At 40.2% G+C, this 22346-nt stretch overlaps 1 protein-coding gene across 1 annotated transcript in view; it reads left to right on the forward strand.

Annotated features, from left to right (window-relative positions):
- Positions 1-14108, forward strand: part of CD38 (CD38 molecule) — a 70457-nt gene extending 56349 nt beyond the window's left edge. The window contains exons 4-8 of the mRNA XM_025384988.1: positions 4859-4944; positions 7483-7556; positions 9399-9491; positions 9815-9901; positions 13039-14108. Coding sequence (XP_025240773.1) covers positions 4859-4944; positions 7483-7556; positions 9399-9491; positions 9815-9901; positions 13039-13102 — 404 coding nt within the window. The 3' untranslated portion in view covers positions 13103-14108. The remainder of the gene's footprint in view (positions 1-4858; positions 4945-7482; positions 7557-9398; positions 9492-9814; positions 9902-13038) is intronic.
- Positions 14109-22346: the final 8238 nt, after the last annotated feature.

Genomic DNA, 22346 nt, shown 5'->3' on the forward strand with positions numbered 1-22346 from the left:
TAGTGACAAGAATGGACATCCTTGTTCTAGATATTAGAGGAAAGGCTTTTAAATTTTCACCATTGAGTATAAGGTAGCTGTGGTCTTCTCATATATGACCTTTATTTTATTGAGGTACATTCCTTGTATACCTAATTTGGCGAGAGTTTTTATTATAAAACAATGTTGAATTTTTCAAATGCTTCTTCTGAATCTAATGAGATGATCACATGGTTTTTGTTCTCTAGTCCGTGAATGTGATATATTACGTTTATTAAAGTTTGTGTATGTGGAACCATCCTTGTATCCCACGGATAAATCCCATTTGATCATGGTGGATGATCCTTTGAGCATATTGTTGAATTCAGTTTGCTAGTATTTTGTTGAGTATCTTTGCATCTGTGTTCACCAAAGATCTTGACCTGTAATTTTCTTTTTTTGTAGGGTCCTTGTCTGGCTTTGCTATCAGGGTAATGCTAGCCTAATGAAAAGAGTTTGAAAATATTTTCTCCTCTTCAACTTTTTGGAAGAGTTTGAGAGTTTGAGAAGGATTGGAATTAGTTCTTTAAATGTTTGATATAATAGCACTCAGCAGTGAATCCATCAGGTCCTGGTCTTTCCTTAGATGGCTTTTAAATTACTGGTTCAATCTTCTTATTCATTATTCCTATTCAGCTTTTTCACTGCCTCATGATTCAGTCTTGGTAGGTTTTATGTGTCTAGAAGCTTATCCATTTCCTCTGTGCTATTTAACTTGTTGGCATATATTAATAATTGTTCATAGTGTCTCTTACAACCCTTTGTATTTCTGTGATATCCATTGTAATGTCTTCATTTTACATTCCTGATGTTATTTATTTGAATCTTCTCATTTTTCTTAGTTAAGCTAGCTAAATATTTTCAGTTTTGTGCATCTCTTCAAAAAAAAAATTCTAAATTTTGTTAATCTTTTGTATTGTTTTCCTAGTCTCTATTTTATTTATTTCTGTTCTAATCTTTATTATTTCCTTCCATAATGTTGTGTATTTTTTGAGATCTTTCTTCTTTCTTAACGTAGGTATTTATTACTATAGCTTTTCTCTTAGAACTGCTTTTGCTCCATCCCATATGTTTTGGTATATGGTATTTGCATTTTCATGTCTCAATGTATTTTTTAATTTTCCTTTTAATTTTTTTTGACCCGTTGGTTTTTCAAGAACATGCTGTTTAATTTCCATATATTTGTGAATTTTCCAATATTTCTTATTTTATTGATTTCCAGTTTTCTACCATTGTGGTCAGAGAAGATACTTGATATGACTTTAACCTTCTTAAATTTGCTGAGGCTTGTTTTTGTGTCCTAATATGTGCCCTAATCTAGAAAATATTCTGTGTGTGCTTGAGAGGAATGTGTATTACATTGCTGTTGGATAGTGTTGATGCTGATGTATAAGGTCTGTTAGGTTCATTTTGTCTAAAGTATTGTTCATGTTTGTTGTCTCCTTATTAATTTTCTGTTTAAATGATCTGTCTATTGTTGAAAGTGGATATTGAGGTTCCCTACTATTTTTGCCTTACATGTATCTCTCCTTTCAGATCCTTAAATATGTGTTGTATTGAAGTTCGCTACTATTTTTGCCTTACATTTTTCCTTTCAGAACCTTAAATGTTTGTTGTTTTTATTTAGCTGCTCCAATGTTGGGTGCATGTATATTTACAATTGTTATATTTTCTTGATGACTTGACCCCTCTATCATTATACAGTGTTCTTTGTCTCTTTTTATAGTTTTTGACTTAAAGTCTATTTTGTCTGATATAAGTGTAGCTACTCCTGATCTCTTTTAGTTTCCATTCACATAGAATATGTTTTTCCATTCCTTCACTTTCAGTTTATATGTGTTCTTAAAAGTGAGGTGAGTTTCTTGTTTGCAGCATATAGTTGGATCTTAAAAAAAAAATCTATTCATTCCCTCTTTTTGTTGAAGAATTAATCCTTTTACATTCAACATAATTACTGATAGGTAAAGAATTGCTACTGCCACTTTATTAATTGTTTTCTGCTTTTTTAGATACAGTGTTTCTTTCTTCTTCTCTTATTGTCTTCCTTGTGGTTTCATTGTTTTATAGCTGCTGGCTGGGTACTGTGATGGCTTCTAGTCACATCATTCATAGGTTGTATTTCCTGGCCAGACAATTACAATATTTGGTATCTTAAGTTCAGCAGCACTTCAGGCTGGGCTCCAAGGTTAGGTAGACAGGCAAGATAAGAGGCTATGCTCCTTAGAAATGTGCAGCTGAGGATCACCTTCCTGAGAATGGAGCCATGCGGTTGGCTTTGGCTGAAGTGAGCAGCTGTTTGACCTTCCAGGTCAACTGGGACTAACTCTGATGCTTCTCCAAAATGCACTGAGGTAAAAGTTTCCCTGCCTGGGTAGGTCATTGGCAGGCATTTTGGCTGAGTGGAGCCACTGCTTGACTTCCTGGATCAATTAAATCTAGCCTTTATGTTTCTTTAGGATGGGCAAAGGCAGTCATCTACCTGCCTGGGTTGGGTCACTGGGTTGATCTCTGAGGCTAGGCATGGAATCTAGCTATCTAGGAACTTAAGCTAGACTGAACTTCCCCAAGTGGTTCTGAAGGAGACCAGTTCAGCTTGTTTGGGGCCATGAAGTTGGCTGCTGTTTCCCATAGGATGCCACAGCTGGCAGAAACACAGAGATATCATCAAGGTCCACGTGCTGATCACTGTGACTTCTGCATCCTTTCTTTGTTTCTACCTAAGCTGGTGCAGTCTAGTTGTCCTGGTATCCTCAATGTTCCCCATGAGAGGAGACTGGAGTGAGCTTTCCTGGGAAGCATCTTGAAATGCTAGGGAAGATGGATGATTGCATCTGGTTCTCTTTCCCCTTATAGAAACCATGGCCCAGGAAAATTCTCTCCATCTGGCTTTGTGTCCTCTTTTGAGGGAGGGGAAGGGGTGGCATAGTTAAAGTGAGATCATTCTTCTTACCCATCCAATTTGGTTTTCATTCAGTTCTATGGACCATGTAGGTGTCTCAAGTTTGTTTACAAGTATTGGAGCCTTTAGAAAGACATCCTAGTCTGGGATAATTGCTAGTTGAACTTTAGTGGGAGTAGAGTCTGAGACTTTCTACCCTGCCATCTTGCTGATGTCACTCCTCTAGGCTTTAAGTATTCAGTTCTGGAGGCTAAGAAGGCCACGATCAAGGCACTGGCAAAGTCAACGTCTGGTGAAGACTTGCTTTCTGCTTGTGGCTACGTCCTCACATGGCAGAAGGCAGAAGAGTAAAAAGACCTGATTTTTATATTTTAATTTTTTAATATTTTGGCTTACTTTTTTCTCAACATTTTAATCAGATTTAGTTTTGCCTTGTTTATTATTTATTTATGTATTTGTTACCATTTTTTCATTGTTTCTTTTATCTCTTTCTTTCTCTCCTTCCTTTTCTTTTCTTTTCTCTTTTCTTTTCTTTTCTTCCTGTCTTTTCTTTCTTTCTTGTCTCTCTCTCTCTCACCCAGGCTGCAGTGCAGTGGCACAATCTCAGCTCACTGCAGCCTCAACCTCCTGTGCTCAAGCAATCCTTCTGCCTCAGCCTCTTGAGTAGCTGGGACTACAGGTGTGCACCACCATACCCAGCTAATTTTAGTATTTTTTATACAGACAGAGTTTACCATGTTGCCCAGGTTAGTCTCGAACTCCTGGGCTCAAGCGATTCAACTGCCTTGGCCTCCCAAAGTGGGAATACAGGTGTAAGCCACTGCATTCAGCCTATTTGTTTTACTATGAAGTTCTTAATTTATTCCATAACCTTCTAATCTCCTTTTTTTTCCTCTTGCCTTTTTTATATTCTTGATTTTGTTTCTGTTCCTTGTCAAATTTTCTTCTTTTTGTTTTTATTCCTAACTTTAAATTTTTATTTAATGGTATGTTATTATAATGGCAGACAGCAATGGGGAAGAATCCTATTGGGAGAGGAAACATGACAAACTGAGAGAATTCTCTCCAGATATGGTTGTGAAGATAAAAGAGGTTTATATTCATGAAAACATATATACTTAAACCACATTACAAAATGTATGTCCATTTCACCATCAACATCTTTACCTCTGTTGGGAAGATAATTCCTTTTGACTCCACAATAATTATTTATATCTATACACGGGAATGTTTCTTTTATATTTGTGTGGTTTTGGTTTTAAACATTGAATCATAATAAGACTCCTAGAATTACTATATCATGTGCTCTCTGAAGGCAAAATTCCCATCTAATTTATCTTTCTGTTTTATCTTTCTACCTCTAAGAACTAAAACTCAATAAATGTGCATTAAAGCAGATATCCTTGGGAGAAGTGACACAGAAACTATGTATTCATGTTCTATGTCTATTGTACTTCGCTCAGGGGTAAGACTACTTTGATGAGGGCAAGTGTAGGAAGACCCTGAGGACATCTGAGAGTAAGTGATGAAGACTTAAGAAGGTGGGACAGAAAACTCAGCAAGAGAGAGTTGTCAGGAAGCAGAAAAGCAGTTGGCAAAAGCAACCACTAAAGGACTGGTTTTACCTCTTAATTCTTCCTGGACTGGGGATAATGTAGAGGGCTTGTCTCTGTCAGATGAACTTTTGCTAGCATTTTCCAGAATCATGACTCAAAACTTGCCACTGTGTTCCCATCTGGGATTTGGAAGATTAGGTAAGAACTTGGAAGGAATTCAGGGGACACTTAGTTAAATTGGGTCAAAATGTGTCCATTCTCCAGCCTCCGTCTTGGCAGTGACACATTGGAAAATGGTTTCACTATGATTGAACAGCCAGGGAAGAGTAGAGCTTATTTATACTCTCTCTTTTCCACTTTATTTTCTCCAAACTGTGTCTTTTAGAAATAAACTATCAATCTTGCCCAGACTGGAGAAAGGACTGCAGCAACAACCCTGTTTCGGTATTCTGGAAAACGGTTTCCCGCAGGGTAAGTACCAAGCAGTGAAATTCTAGAGCTTTGGAGACCACAGAACTTAAGATGTCATCCAGTCAGTGCTTGGTTTTAACACTTTTGGATTACAGATACTTTTAGAAATGAAAATATAGGATTCATTCCTGAGAAAAAGGTACAGAAGTACATGCCAGAAAATTTACACATCCAATTTTAGAACATTCTTAGAGGGTCCATGGGCTCCAGTTGCAGAATCTTGCGTGTACACATGGTGTCTGACTTTGGCACCGGCAACCTGGGGCTTGGTGTAATCCTCTGATTCGGGTATTAGTCAATCTTAGATTCCTGGGACAGTAGTAACAATCTACATGTATAGACCCCTTACTATGCGGCAGATACAGTCCTCAGATATTTACATGAACTAAGAACTTGCATCTTCATCAGCACCCTGTGAAGCAGGTGCCATGAGTATTGTGCCCATTTAACACATAACAACGTGAAGGTACAAGTAAATAAGGAATCTACTAAATGTACAGAATTAGTAAGAGGCATATGTGTGAGTTTATTCCAAGCTGTCTGACTCCAGATTCAGAATCTAGGCTGGGAAATACTCACCACTCCGCCCTCTACCTATTTTTTTAAAAAACTGATACATAATAATTTTACATATTTATGGGGTATGTAGTGATGTGGTGATACATATAAGGTATAGTGATGAGATCAGGGTAATTAACATAGCTATCATCTATGGTGCCTTCTTGCTGTGTCCTCACATGGCAGAGGCAGAGGGACCAAAGGAACCTAGCTAGTTCCCTGGAGCCCTTTCATAAGGGTGTTAATCTCATTCATGAGGACAGAGCCCTTAGGGCCTAATTATCTCCTAAAGGACTCACCACTTATTAGCATCACATTGGTCTTAGGTTTCAACATAAGAGACACATACATTCAAATCCTAGCAGCATATCTGTGACAAGAGAGAGTCACAGTGCGTTCCTCTGTCATTCCCATTGAGTCATCCTCATAGGTAGTATGACAAATCCCCACATTAAAGGTGAAGAAACTAAGACTCAGAAGTTAAGTGACTCATCCAAGTTCCCTGGGCTAATAAGTTGCAGACTCAAGAGCCTAACCTAGGTCTTCTTGATTCCAAAGCCATGCTCTTCCATTTTGTTCTTTGAATCTGCTTATTGGTTCTATCTTTTACAGGACAGGTTTGATCTTAACTCTAGGTTGGTACCTAGCTAAACCTGTGTCTTAGGGGGATTTATGTAAACCCTGGTATGATGGAAACAGAAAAACAGCCTGGAAGTTGTAAGGTTTAGACTTGGGCAGATTCCTTTACTCATTCTGATCTTCCGATTCCTCATTTGTCAAATGGAAATCAAAATTTGCCTGTTCCATAGGGTTACTGCAATGTTTAAATGAGATACCACTATCCTATAATGTAACTCAAAATCCACCCACTTCGAAAATAGTTTATTGAGTACTTACTATGGACAGTGGACAGTCATGGGTACTTTATAGTTTTTGTTTGGTTGGTTTTTCTGAGAATAGTTTCCATTTCACTACTCTATGGTATGTTTTAGGACAGTGCTGGTGCTAAAATCTTTTAAAGCCAAGTCACATTTTATGTGTATCAAGAACCTCCTTGTGTTCCCCACTCAGTCCCTGGCACTAGGAATACAGAGTTGCATGTGATTGAAGGCGTCCTGCCCTTGTGAGCTACCAGCACCTTTATTTTGCCAATCACTCATGGACATATGTGGATGGCCTTCTTTTTTCAGACTTATCCCTTTCTTTTTCTGATAACAGAGGCAGGGTTTTTTGTTTAATTTTTAATTTTTGTGGGTAGGTTAAACTCATCATTATAATACAATACAGTTGGATAATGTGGAAGGAATGTAGGATGCTGTCACAGTCAGAGAAGGGGACCTGAACTAGTCCCAGGGGTTGGGGAGGCCTCCTGGAGGGAGCATATAGAACACTTTATTTTGTTCATTTCATTTTTTCCAAAGTCTAACAAAGATTCCTGCTGAATGTTTCTTGCATGAAGAAATAAGACTCTTTGCTCAAGCATATTTATTCATTCATTTATTCAGCCCTCCTTTCTCTCTGTGCTTTTCCAGGCCTGAGGGTCCCCTGTTCTCTCCTCAGTTTCCCCTTTTGTGGTGTTCCCATTTCCCTTATCCCTGAATCATCCACCTGCTCCCACTAAATGAAGCATAGTGTCTGCAGTGCATGACACTGAGAAAACACTTTCATCTTCCCCCTCTAGACATTCTTCTTATTCATTTGGACTTCTGACTTCTGAACCACTGAACCACCAGCTCTATGAACTGTCACACTGAACATTGTTCACTTACAGATTGGAGCAACTGCTTCAAGAACTCTGATATGAAGCATAATCTGTCCAGTGGCTTGGAATGAAAATTGTGTAGACCTGACATTCCTGTGCTAAAACCATATAGAATATCCTTCCTTAACCAGCTATTGCTAAGTATTGTTTTGAATGAAACTGCTGGAGGTTTGTGATTAAGTTTGCATGATGAATGGTGAGCTTTTTGTTTTTTTAAGTTTGCAGAAACTGCCTGTGGTGTGGTCCATGTGATGCTCAATGGATCCCGCAGTAAAATCTTTGACAAAAACAGGTAACACATTTATTTTGCATCTTGTTTGCAAGTGTCATGCTGCAAATATCACAGTGGATATTTTATCTCTAGAAAGAATATGCTTTTCATGTTTCAGGTCAGTTCTGAAGATTTGGGCTAAAAAAGGTAAAAATTTTGAATTCTGTGGAGAGAGTTGTCTTCTAAGTCAATGTGTTTGTCTGATTTCTCCTTTGCCAAAAATCATCTACCAGGTTCTAATGACCACTGCACTATATCTAGCCCCTGCTCTTAACTTTTCCAGTCCTGGTGTAATTTTCTCAGCTTTCTCTGCCGTTACACTCCACCCTACCTGTTGCTCACCATTGTTCACGCAGTTCCCCCATATGACCTACTTCCCCTGCTCCCTTCTGTCTAAATCCTCGCCATCCATGAAGACCTGCCTTGACTCTCCTCTCCTCCAGGAAAATTGTGTACCCCAGTTCAGTAGTAAAACTACTACTGGGAAATTGGGAACTGTGCTGGGCTCTTGGCCTTCACTATCTTTTTGCAGACATTGTCAGCAATGTACTGTAGTGGTTAAAAGCAATTACTAGAGGTCATTACATACTATCTGTGTGACCTTAAGCAGGGCAGTCAACCTCTGTGAGCCCCTGTATATGTACCTGAAGAGTTGATGGTGATGGGAAGATGAACTGAGACAACAGATGAAAATTGCTGAGCTGTGTGCCTGACAGCAGAGAAAGTGCTCAGTGCGAATCAGCTATTATTCTCATTTAAAAATGATCCTCGCCACTGAATCTGGCCACACCTGTGCCTTTCTTGTCTGATCTCCTTCTATACTTACAGTTTTTACTACACTGATTGCCTTTTTGGCCTATGTTCTCTAATTTTTGTTCTCTAATCCCACCTAAGGCTGACTGAAAGGAGGAAGCATATATTAATTTGCCTTGTAAACTCTAGGTGCCCCAAATTAATTTTTCTTCTCTCCTGTTTTAATATTTAATTCTACAAGGAAGCATTTATCCTGATCCCAAATTTTTTGGGTAAAAGCATTAACATTGCAGAATTTTATAATCTGATGTTGTGGTTCAAGTACTTGCAACAGGAGTGTCAGTTGTCAGAGACTAACAGGAAAGAGTTTAGGAATGGGATTAGGGCAGGCCACAATAGTCTTTCAAAGCATTGCCTTTCAAACGTCACTGAGCATATGAATCATGTGGGGATTGTTTAACTGCAGATCATTTCAGCAGGTGGTGGTGGCTGAAATTCTACATTTCTTTCTTTCTTTTTTTTGTTTTTTGAGACGGAGTCTCGCTCTGTTGCCCAGGCTGGAGTGCAGTGGTGTGACCTCGGCTCACTGCAAGCTCTGCCTCCCGGGTTCACGCCATTCTCCTGCTTCAGCCTCCCTCAGCTGGGACTACAGGCACCCGCCACCACACCCGGCTAATTTTTTGTATTTTTAGTAGAGACAGGGTCTCACCCTGTGTTAGCCAGGATGGTCTCAATCTCCTGACCTCATGATCTGCCTGCCTTGGCCTCCCAAATTGCTGGGATTACAGGTGTGCGCCACCGCGCCTGGCCGAAATTCTACATTTCTAATGAGATCCCAGGTGATGTTCATTAGGTCGGTCTAAGGACCACTCTTCGAATAGCAGATATTTAAAGAATCAACATTAATGCACAACTTAAGAATTTTATTTTGAGAATCTTGTTAACCAAGGGTCATGCTGAATAAGAAAAGGTTATTGATTTGCAATTTGATGCGTCAACTCCGAAGGATAGGTCCTAGCCAGTGCCTTTCTGCCTGCTGGTTTTTAAGTGGGGGCGTGGATGCTTTTGTTTGGGGTTGACGTTTGCGGTTCTTTGTTTCTTCTGTTTTAGCACTTTTGGGAGTGTGGAAGTCCATAATTTGCAACCAGAGAAGGTTCAGGCACTAGAGGCCTGGGTGATACATGGTGGAAGAGAAGATTCCAGGTATATCTTACTACTTTGTACCCAAGGGTTATTTTATGAATCAGTCCACAAAAGAATCCACAGTCACAAGAACGCATTGGGAACAAACTGACTCAGGAAATGAATGTACATGAATCTCAACAGCCTCTTAACTTTATCTCCACAAACGATATTTAACTGCTTGACATTTCAGCTCCCCTGCTGACCCAGGAGCTCTTAGAGGCGGGGCCTCTACTTTGCCTCTTTATCCAAGGGCCTTGTCCAGGGCCTGCTACAGAAACAGAGAGACTCCAAAAATGTTTGTGAGATCTTGTAATTTTAATACTTTCTTCTTTCTTCCCCAGAGACTTATGCCAGGATCCCACCATAAAAGAGCTGGAATCGATTATAAGCAAAAGGAATATTAGATTTTTCTGCAAGAATATCTACAGGTAATTAATTTCTTCTTGAATGAAAAAACGACTGTCTTGTCAACTGTAGAATGTCCTTTATTCCTCAGCCTCCTCTGAGCTTGGAGGGCTGTGTGAATCTTTCTTGGGCCTTGATGATGATCACAGATGGCAACCTCTGGTGATCTCTGTCCCGCCTTCCAAGCCTAGTCCAGAAGGTATCCTAGCTAGTGGCCTTCACTTGGCCGCCTTTCCTCATCCATCTCTACTGGTCCCAAGTAGGACTTGCCTCTAAGGCTGACACCACCTTTGACGGCATATTTTCTGATTCCCAGTGTGAGTGGCCCAGCCCAGGGTTCACTGGCCTACTAGGTTTCAGGGGAGAAAGGGAATGTTTTGCTAAGCCCTTTCTTCCAAGTTGTAAAATGCTTGTGATTTGACATCATTTTGCATGTGACGCTTCCTTAGTTGGATCTGAGCACAGATGCCTAACACCTGATAAGGTGTCACATGGCAGTCTACCAAGATCTATCTTTTTTAAATTAAAAAAAAATTTAAAAATTGTTTCTAATAATTTGCATTTATTAGAAAACAGTTTAAAATTACAGATAGATATATATTTCTAAAAGTCACCTATAATTCTAGTTTCAAAACTGAGACCCCTCACTCACTTTTAAGCAGTTGTGACCAATGGTGTAGGTAGGGACTCATTGGTAGAAGCATCTTTGGAGATTTTCCCACATGTAATAGCTTGGAACAAGATTGATGCAGAGAGAGGAAAAGCTGTTCAAAGGAGGTAGAAGCTGAGATGCTAGAATATTGTTCCTGTCTCCATGTCACTACCTTCTCCCACTAACCATATGAAAAAAGCAGAAAGATAGATTCTGGGGACTCTACTGATGGCTTTTGTTTCCCAAATGACCGGAATTCCCCATCAGTCAGCTTGCTTCTATCTGGAAACTGCCAGAAAAGGCCATGAGCATTCTACAGCAGTTACACAGGAAAACAGAAAGAATGAATGAAGGAGCAAGTGTAAAAGAAATCTTGCAGATATCTGACCAGTCTAAGCTGTTCAAAGATATGTTGCATGGAGAAAATAGAATAGTAGAAACCTAGACAAAGGCTGGAAAATAAAGATGGTCTTACCCCCAATACTCTTTTATCTTTTTTGTCTTATTAAACATTAACCTTTTTCTCATAAATGGCCAGAAGACTTTTATATTATAATTCATCAACTCCCCTCTTTTGTGTCTGCTGTAGGCTCCAAGTGAGCTCACTCATTCTCCGTCTGGAAAGAAAATATGGGCATGGCTTCCATTTGGACTTGTACAGACAGTGGTCCATATGGGAACCAGGTCATTTACAAGCCAACATTTGTTATTCAGAGCATCAGATCATGTGACTTTAAACTTGGGGATCATCTTTGAAATCACTGCTCCTTTTCTCTGACCATGAAGTTGTAATATAGTCAGTATGACTCTTTGAATGACTGGACTGGCAGGACCCCTTGTGGTGTCTAACTGCCATGTGGCTTTGAAAAACAGTTGTTTGTCTCTAGGGGAGCCCAGGGTGAATGTCATGGACACAGACATAGACTGTAGTTTAAATCTCTCCATCCCAAACACACCTTCTAACTTTAGCAAACTTCTGTCTAGCTGTTTTGGTGTGATTATTTAATAATTAAACAGAAGTATAATTAAATATATATGTATATATATTATATATGTATATAATATATGTGTGTATATATTATATATGTATGTATATAATATATGTGTGTATATATTATATATGTATATATATTATATATGTGTGTATATATAATATATTATATATATTATATATGTGTGTATATATTTTATATATATATATAAAGACCTATACAAGTTAGACTTCCTAATGCCTCTAATATTGACCCCTTAATAAATTTCATCACTCAGAGACAAACACTATTAACATGTATATTTCCAAGACTCTTTTTTTTTAAATATACACACTCATGGTCCTGATACGATGTATATGGAATTTCTTAACACATGTTTATATGTTTTAACCAGTGGAATGAACAGAAGGTAACAATACTTTTTTTGGATATCATAAAATTAGCAAACTGTCAGCGTGCTTTATCTGGCTAGTGCCCTCTAGTGGCGCTTAAAAAAAAAACCCTAGAGGGTACATTAATTCTTTTATGTTGCTTCAAAACACAGGGCGCGTCCATTTTATGGGGATATTGGATATGAATACTTACATGGTCATGGAGAGAGATCATCTTGACAGCATAATTGCTAGTTCTTTTCCAAAACTGAATTCTCAATTAGAAACTAGAATTAATAAACATACTCACATTCTCCTCATTTAATATAAAGCAAAGGTAGCTTCAAAAATCCTAAATAGTCTTAGAAAGATTTCTTTTCTATAGCAGCATTTCCTTAATAAAGATGATACTTTGTGTTCCTAGGATGTCTTCATGTGGGGATCCCAGGTTACCGTATTGGTGAGGATGGAGTAAGTCTATACTTAGAGCTGCTGTGTCCAGCTGGTCATAACAGTTGACTAGGGATGGGCCTGAGGCGATCCATCACAAGGGCAGGTTCTGACACCTCTTCCTTCCAGAAGCCCAGGGGTGCTGGCAGCTGCTTCTGAGGATCTCTCTCTTCCTTGGCTCATATTTAGCAAAATCAAATTTAAAGAACCCCATTCCTCACTATCCACCATCCCCCTATTCACGTGCCAGCCACTCCCATTGGCTCCTGTTGCTTTAGCTAATTTTTATGCAAATAAGAGTCATTTGCCTGGTAGGTACTTATCTAAGGTTTGTTTCAAAGCAAGTTTGGTCCCCTTGCTGAGGGTCTCCAGCTTTTTCCCAGATAGTCTATAACCTCTGCCTCTGACCCTGGGTTCAATACTCAGCCTCAGGAAGCTTCTGAAGAGAGGAAAGCAAATTAGCCACAGAAGCTGTGGGGGTCCCTGGCCTTGGTTGCTGCTCCTGCTGTTTTTTGACCACCAGCTGACATGGACAGCTTCCCTCCTGACATGTCACTGCAGGAGAGGAGTTTGTATGGATGCTCAGTGGTCTGTGCATCTTGTCGTCGCTAAAAAAGGGGCTTCCTCCATTAGCGAATTGGACCACAGATGTATCCTATGGCCTCTTGATTTCCTTCTTTGCTTTCTTGTCACAGACCTGACAAGTTTCTTCAGTGTGTGAAAAATCCTGAGGATTCTTCTTGCCTATCTGGGATCTGAGCCAGTTGCCATGGTGGTTTTAGCTCCTTGACTCCTTGTGGTTTATGTCAACAATACATAACTTGGCCTACTTGCTGGTGCAGAGCTGAAGATTTTGGAGGGTCCTCCACAATAAGGTCAACGCCAGAGATGGAAGCCTTTTTCCCCAAAGTCTTAAAATAACTTGTATCATCAGCATAGCTTTTATTGTGACTATCAATCGTCAAGACAAATTATTGTATAAGATTAGAATGAAAATTGTGTATTAAGTTACTTCATTTGATTCTCATGTGATCCTTTTATGTTGTTTATATGTTGGTAACATCCTTTCTACTGAAAAATGACCACACCAAACCTCTCTTACTAGAACAGTCAAGTGAAGAAAAACGAATGCTTAAGTTTTTCAGAAAGCATTACATTTCCAAATGAATGACCTTGTTGCATGACGTATTTTTGTACCCTTCCTACAGATAGTCAAACCATAGACTTCATGGCCATGGGTGATGTTGGTGAAAATTACTCTGTAGGATATAAGCTGCCCACATACTTGGTGCTTTACCTCTAACCCTTCCAACAGTGCTGTGAGGTTGGTATTATTTCATTTTTTAGATGAGAAAATAGGAACTCAGAGAGGTTATATATTTAAGTTGGTGCAAAAGTAATTGCAAGTTTTGCCGTTGGAAGGAATGGCAAAACCACAATTACTTTTGCACCAACCTAATAATTTGCTGTAAGTCCTACATTTAGTATCAGGCTAGAGACTGAATCTGAACTCAACTCTGTCCAACTCCAAAATTCATGTGCTTTTTCCTTCTAGGCCTTTCATACCAAACTAATAGTAGTTTCTATTCTCTTCCAACAAATGCATGTTGGATTAAATTGACTAGAATGGAATCTGGAATGTAATTCTTCTGGATGGCTCCAAAACACGTTTTTCTTCCCCTGTCTTCCTCCTCCTCTTCATGCTCAGTGTTTTATATATGTAGTATACAGTTAAAATATACTTGTTCCTGATACTGGTAGCTTATGTTTTCTCTCTTTTTTCATGGATTAACCTTGCTTGAGGGCTTTAACAATTGTATTACTTTTTCAAAGAACCAAGCTTTAGCTTCATTGATTTTTTTCTATTTAATTGTGTTTTGCTCTCCCTTTATCATTGGAAACATAGAAATGCTTTCTAATTTCTTTGGGTAGATTTATTTATTCAGCTTCTTGAGATGGAAGTTTAGATCATTGATCCTGCAGCTTGTTTTCTTTTTGTATACATAGATTTTAGGACGATACATTTTCCTTTGAGCTCTGCTTTAGCTGCAGCTCTTATGTTTTGATATGCCTCTCTTTATTATCCTTCAGTTAAAAATATCTTTCAGTGCATTGTTATATAGAAATATGTGCTTAGTTTTTAACGTCTGGAGATTTTCTAGTTTTGAAAAAAACAAGCCAGGCATGGTGGCTCACACCTGTATCCCCAGCATTTTGGGAGGCCGAGGCAGGAGGATCGCCTGAACTCAGGAGTTTTTACACCAGCCTGAGCAAAACAGTAAGACATTATTTCTTTAAAAAAATTACCTGGCTATGGTGTTGTGCACCTGTAGTCCCAGCTACTCCAGAGCCTGAGGTGGGAGGATTGCTTGAGCTTGGGAGGTTGAGGCTGCAGTGAGCTGTGATCACACCACTGCACTCCGGCCTGGGTGACAGAGTGAGACCCGGTCTCAAAAAAACCAAAAATAAATAAAATAAACCATATGTGTGGAATAAAGAATTAATAAGTTAATTTGAGACTCCTTCGGGGAATGACCACAATTTATTGAACATAGCCTAAATGTTGGAGTCAGGCATTTCTGGATTCGTATTTTGACATCATGCTGTCATCTTGACCAAAATACCTAAACTTTCTGACCTTCAGCTTCCTTGCCACTCAAATAAGGATTACAAAACTTTCCCCTGTTAAAATGTGGTAAGTACTAAAGATGACAGCAAAAATGGAGTCCAGCACAGAGCTTCCTAAATAAGCAAGCACTCAACAGTGCTGCTTCCTTTCTACCTCCCCTGCTTGACAATCCAGTTTCCCACAGGAGCCTTTGTAGCTGTAGCCACCATTGAAGTCCAGGGATTCTTCAATAGCCCCTTCTCCCCTTGCAGACATCCTCGTGGGAGTTTAGTCTCGGCTCGACATGAGGATGGGAGTTTGGGACCAGTTCTGAGTGACATTCAGACTTGCCCAAAGTTGCCATTAGCTCCCCCTGCAGAATGTCTTCAGAAATGGGGCCTGGTCAGTCTACCTGGTGACCTGGCAGTTTTCCTCTTAAGACCTTTTCCACTTTGGTTGCTGCTTTCTGGGCTCATCGTGTCCTTGCTCAACAGGATACCCCTTGAAGTGGCTGCCTGGGTCACATCCCCTTCCAAACAAGAAATAGAAATATTAGAAATCAATTTTTGAAATTTCCCCTAAGAAGACTCATTTGAGTGTTCAAGTTCAGAGCCAGTGGAGACCTTAGGGGAGGCTGGTCACAAGGTTTTTGCACCGTGCTGTAGAGGGCCCCAGGGAGCTACAGAGGTGGTGAGGGGCTGGGTGCTCTTTTCTCCCTGCAGGACCTTGTATGTCTATCTTCATTATCACGATGCCTCATCTCTACCTCCTTTCCCCCTGTAGTTCCAACGTGGGTATCTTTGCCATCTCTGACCCGAAGGACTTTCTGACCTACATGTATAAATACCCCCTCACAATATGTATTACTCTTCTTATAAGTGACTTCTCTACTGGATTACTGGTTGCTCATACGCCTCATATTTTACTTGTAAATCTACTACTCACTGTCTCCCTACTCCATTCTCATTTGCTGTAGAAAATTCTGTTACCATCCTAACTTTCACCCACCATCATGCTTACCCAAAGGCTGTGGGAATGACCTGGGCCCTAATGCCCCTTTTCTAAGTTCGTAAGGCTCACCATTTTCCTATTGTAATGGTTCTTGACCTTATAATGTTTGAGACATATTTTCAAATATAGTCCTTTGATTTCAGATGGAATACTTGAAAAGACACACACACACACACACATAAGTGCATATGACTGTATATACACACATACACACACGTGCCTGTATACAGCCGTATGATATATATACAAACACACGCACACACATGCCTGTATACATCTTCTGTCACTTAACAATGGGAATATGTTCTGAGAAATGCATCATTAGATGATTTTGTCATTATGTGAACATCATAAGAGTGTACTTACACAAACCTAGATGGTATAGCCTACTACACACCCAGGCTACATGGTGTCACCTATTGCTTCTAGGTTACAAACCTATACAGCATGTGACTGTACTAAATACTGTGGGCAATTTTAACCCAATGGTAAATGTTTGTGTATCTAAACATAGAAAAGGTACAGTAAACATGCAGTATTATAATCTTATGAGACCATCATCATATATGTGGTCCATCATTTGGTCCATCATTGGCTGAAAAGTGGTTATGCGGCACATGACTGGATATATACTTTCCTGTTACAAAAACGGTGTCTCTCAATCCACAGTAATTGCAGTATTCAGTAGGTCTACTTTAGCCCTGAGTCATCATTTGTGTCAACGTGTTTAGTGCCATGTCCAGGTCTCTCATGTAACTGGAAGAGCTATCAAGTATTTTGGCAAAACACATTGTTTCTTTGGCTTTGTCTTGGCAACTTTCTGTGCCTTTTGTAGCTCTTGTCTGGAAGAAGCTCAACCCTTGTCTGCACACTGTGATACAAGGGGGACAGCCTCGACTTACTTCTTGGTGCCTTAGTCCTCCTTAGAACAATTCCTAAATCTGTAACTTAAGTTTCTCAGGAAGATTCCATACTGCACAGAAAAACTGCTTTTGTGGGTTTTTAAAAGGCAAGTCGTTATATGTGCTGGATAATTTTTATGTATGACAGATAAAAATTGTATAAAGTAAAATATTAAAGTACACCTAGAATACTGTATAACTTTGGGTCATTTTATCAACACATTGCTAATCCAGATATTTTCCCACAGTTTTTCTTAGAATAACAAAGCAATTAATTTACTTATACTATGAAGGTCATCATTTTAATATATATTTTAAGCAATCCACCAAGAACTCAGTAGGCAGCTGAGAGGTGCTGCCCAGAGAGGTGGTGATTAGCTTAGCCTTAGCTCACACACAAAAGCACAACAGACTTTGGACTATCCCCTAACAGGGCATTTACTCTTGAACTTGATTCAGAGAGGCACACATTACCATTCTCTAATCAGAATGCAAGTAGCACAATGCAGTGGAAACTATGGAATTAAGAGGCAGGTGATGCATTGGGCAAGTTTATTAACATCTGTGACTCTTTAGTTTGAAATATATTTGTAACAGACAAAAATGAATTATACAAACAATAAAAGTATAATAAAGAGCCGTGTTGAATAATTCTTTTAAAAGGAGTTGTCTCCGGGCTTGAAAGAATTAAGGGACATATTCAGTGGGTGGCACACTGCTGAAGACAACAGGACTTCCAACCTACTGCACCCCACGATTGAGTGAGTTAGGTAGCTGGGGAAAGAATGGGTCACTGTCCTGGTGTGTCTCACTGGTGGAATAAGTGGAAATAGATGCCAACAAGAGTCCAGTGCTGCTGTCTACAAAGACCTGAAAGTCCTTACCCACACCTCTTTATTCTTCAACACATTGAAGAAGAATGTTGTTTGCTTTTCAGTAGGAGTCTCACATTCGAGAATCACATGACACATCTTTTATTCTCTATGAAAGAGACTCACCTTGAGATCTCGCAGGATTTAACATAATGACAACAAAATGTGTGATTCTTTTTTTTCAAACTTTTATTTTAAGTTCAGGCATACAGGTGCAGGCTTGTTACATAGGTAAACTTGTGTCATGGGGGTTTGTCATACAGATTATTTCATCACCCAGGTATTAAGCCTAGTACCCATTAGTTATTTTTCCTGATCCTCCCCCTCCTCACACCCTCCATCCTCAAGCCCCAGTGCTTGTTGTTCCTCGCAGTGTGTCCAAGTGTTCTCATCATTTAGTGCCCACGTATAAGTGAGAACATGAGGAATCTGGTTTTCTGTTCCTGTGTTAGTTTGCTAAGGATAACGGCCTTCAGCCCCATCCATGTCCCTGCAAAGGACACGATCTTGTGTGTGATTCTTAATAAGTGACATAAACATGAAACAACACTTAAAAGACTTGATGCAAAAGACCTGGCAGGGTGGCTTGTGCCTGTCATCCCAACATTTTGGGAGATCGAGAAGGGAGGATTGCTTGAGCCCAGGAGTTTGCGACCAGCCCGGGCAACCTGTTGAGATCTCATCTCTGAAAAAAACTAAACAAAAATTAACCAGGCATGGTGGCATATTCCTGTATTCCCAACTACCTGCGAGGCTGAGGTGAGAGGATTGCTTGAGCCCAGGAGGTCAAGGCTGAGGGGAGAGGATTGCCTGAGCCCAGGAGGTCAAGGCTGCAGTGAGCTGACATTGTACGACTGCACTCCAGCCTGGACAATAGATATTTAGATGCTGTCTCAAAACAAACGAACAAAACAAAAACAAAACAAAAAAAACTTGATGCAAAATGCTGACCTGCAGAAAAGAGAAAACCATTGTTTATTGTAAAAGGCACTTCACACATTGTATCAGCCGGTGATCTCAGCTGTAACAACAGAGCATCACTCTGGCTGTGTATTAGGGTTCTCGAGAGGGACAGAGCTAAAGATAGATGTATATATGAAAGGGAGTTTATTAAGGTGTATTGACTCACATGATCACAAGGTGAAGTCCCACAACAGGCTGTCTGCAAGCTGAGGAGCAAGGAAACCAGTCCGAGTCCCAAAATCTCAAAAGTAGGGAAGCCAACAGTGCAGCCTTCATTCTGTGGCCAAACGCCTGAGAGCCCCTGGCAAACTACTGGTGTAAGTCCATGAGTCCAAAAGCTGAAGTATTTGAAGTCCGATATTCGGGGGCAGGAAGCATCCGGCATGGGAGAAAGATGGAAGCCAGAAGACTCAGCCAGTCTAGTCCTCCCACGTTCTTCTGCCTGCTTTTATCCTAGCTGCACTGATAGCTGATTAGATGGTGCTCACCTAGATTGAGGGTGGGTCTGCCTCTCCCAGTCCACTGACTCAAATGTTAATCTCCTTGGGCAATACCCTCACAGACGCACCCAGGAGCAATACTTTGCATCCTTCAGTCCAATCAAGTTGACACTCAATATTAACCATCACAGAAGGAAAGTGAATTTTCTAAAATATATCAAGAGCTTATAGATTGTCTAGGAGGGTGAGAAAATAGTTTAGAAGCCACTTAGTCAAGAACAACACTCCAAATTACTCCACTGGCTTGTCAGGTAGAAAAGTTGCCACTTGCCCTGCGGACACTTGGCTGTCACTCTATCACGGCCAGAACACAGACGTGGCTATTTCTGGGAATAGAAGTAACCAAAGAGAATGGTGGATGGTGCATGACGCCTGCTTTCCTTCCTCACCAGCCACAGATTCATGGTTGCACAGATATGTTCAATGTGTAGGGCCTGATACAGGTAAAATGCTTAGGACAGAGCTCAGTTTCTCTGTCTGTAAAAGGGGAGTGATAAAACTGTCTATCATTTTGGGTTGTTTTGAGCATTGAGTAAGGTGATATGCGCAACATTCTTAGGATAATGCTTAATACGCATGAAGAACTGTATCAATGTTAGGTTTTTAATTTTTTAATTTTAATTTTAATTTTTTATTTTTTGAGCCTGTTTTTATTCTGGAGGAAATTCCTTGACAAGCCTACCTAGTTTAGATGCTGAGACTGTGAGACCTTGGGGACAATGGAGAAGAGGGTAGAGAATGGCTCTCTTGCCAACCAACAGGATCAGCTATAGTCTGTCACAAGCTTTGAATCATCCTAGATGGTTAGAACTTTCCCACCTAAGAGAGAAATGGGCCAGATACCTTTCACTAAGAGCCGGCCCATCCCAAGCTGGAGGCTGACAAAATGCAGCAATAGACTCCACTGCTCCCAAATCTAAGAAATTCACATGTATAAATTTCATCCTTCAAGCTGATCAAGAGTTCAACAGCCTCCTTTAGCATTGCCAGTTCAAGCCCCCGCTCTCCTGACCAGGTACTTACTGCTCTGATGATGGTTAAGGCATGCAGCCTTCCTTGGTGCAAAGAAGCCAGAAGACAAGATGTGCTGAGAATAGAAATTTTCTCCCTGTGCAATCAGTGAACTGAAAGGACATTGAGAAAGCAGGAGAGCTAAGAAGAAATGGGACAGCTAACTCTGACCTTCTGCACAAGAACAAATCTCCTGTTGTGAATAATATTTAATAATTGGTTCAGTTTTCCCAGTCTTGTCTTCCAGAGAATTTTCCTGCACTGGTAGAATAATCAGATACAAGCTGGAGGGAAAGACACCGTGTGGGAGCTGCTGCTAAGTCCCAGATTCTTCTTAGACACTCAGAATTTGATGACTTTGGCACTGGGCCACGGAAGTCATGAGCTTCTCCAGGCACAGCTTGTTTGGCCTGGTGATGTGAAAGGAAGGAAGCAAGGTGGATCTCATCAGGTGTCCTTCCTGCTGTCAGCCTTTTAGAACACGGGTGACTCTGTGCTATCAGATGGGATTATTTTTAAAATGTGTGGTTTTTTTGCTGGTTTTTTGTTTTGTTTTATTTTGTTTTGTTTTGAGATGGAGTCTCACGCTGTAGCCAGGCTGGAGTGCGGTGACATTGTCTCAGCTCACTGCAACCTCCGCCTCCCAAGTTCTGGCAATTCTCCTGCCTCAGCCTCCTGAGGAGCTGGGACTACAGGCATGCACCACCACGTCCAGCTAATTTTTGTATTTTTAGTAGAGACAAGGTTTCACCACATTGGCCAGGATGGTCTCTATCTCCTGACCTTATGATCCGCCCACCTTGGCCTTCCAAAGTGCTGGGATTACAGGCATGTGCCACCACACCTGGCCTCTTGTTTTTCAAGTGTCACTCGTGACCATTAACATGTCAAATACTTTCACAGTAAAAGTAACAAAATAGACATTTCTGTAATAATTTGTTACAGAATCATGAAAGAATCGTGGAACATGATGGTGGCAGATCAGTGGCTCATCTACTTTACTTGACAAGTGAAGATACTAAGTCCTTCCTCTGGGGTTGTGGAGGGTGTGTGTTGAGTTGTGAGCAATAGTTTAGGAGTCAAGGTTTTCTCCTTCCATGTCTTTCTTTCCTATCAAAAAGCCTAAGAATTCACAAACAGGTGTGGTGGAGATTGCTAACTGTTGCATAGTATCTGTTCTTCTTTTTTTAAAAAACTAAACACTATTTCCCCATCTGCCATTTTTAATCAGGGTGTGACTTCACAGCTAGAGAACAGATCCCAGCTCTGCAGCTGGCTCTGACCAATAGGGTGTGAAAGGACATGATTAATTCAATTGCCCAGTCACTTTGAAAACACTCACTTGCTCTAAATTTTCATTTTATTTTTATCATACTTTAAGTTCTAGGGTACGTGTGCATAACGTGCAGGTTTGTTACATATGTACACATGTGCCATGTTGGTGTGCTGCACCCATTAACTCGTCATTTACATTAGGTATATCTCCTAATGCTATCCCTCCCCCCTCCCCCTACCCCATGACAGGCCCCGGTGTGTGATGTTCCCCATCCTGTGTCCAAGTGTTCTCTTTGTTCAATTCCCATCTATGAGTGAGAACATGCAGTGTTCGATTTTCTTTCCTTGTGATAGTTTGCTGAGAATGATGGTTTCCAGCTTCATCCATGTCCCTACAAAGGACATGAACTCATCCTTTTTTTTATGGCTGCATAGTATTCCATGGTGTATATGTGCCACATTTTCTTAATCCAGTCTATCATTGATGGACTAAATTTTCATTTTTATCTCCTTTCCTTTGCTGAAAAACAACGAAATTTCAGCAGCAGCCTTGGACTTAGAAAATGGAAACCATAAGCAGAGGGTACCAAGCTCTAGAGAAAGACACTTCTCTCTTCCTCTCTTCATCTGATCTAGTTTCACCCAGAATCTCATTTCCATGATGGCTAGACCTGGTCTTTTTGTTCCTTGCTTTATCTGCAATCCCAGACACATAGCAGAAACTCAGTCAGTATTTGCTCTTAGAGCTCTTGTCTCCATAATGCCCTCTTTGATCCTCACCTCTTAGCTCAGTTTCTTCATCCAGACTTGGCTTTGCTGGCCACTTTAGCCTCACTATTAAATAATTGACCTATTGATTTT

This window comes from Theropithecus gelada, chromosome 5, assembly GCF_003255815.1.
Source record: "Theropithecus gelada isolate Dixy chromosome 5, Tgel_1.0, whole genome shotgun sequence".
Taxonomy (NCBI): Eukaryota; Metazoa; Chordata; class Mammalia; order Primates; family Cercopithecidae; genus Theropithecus; species Theropithecus gelada.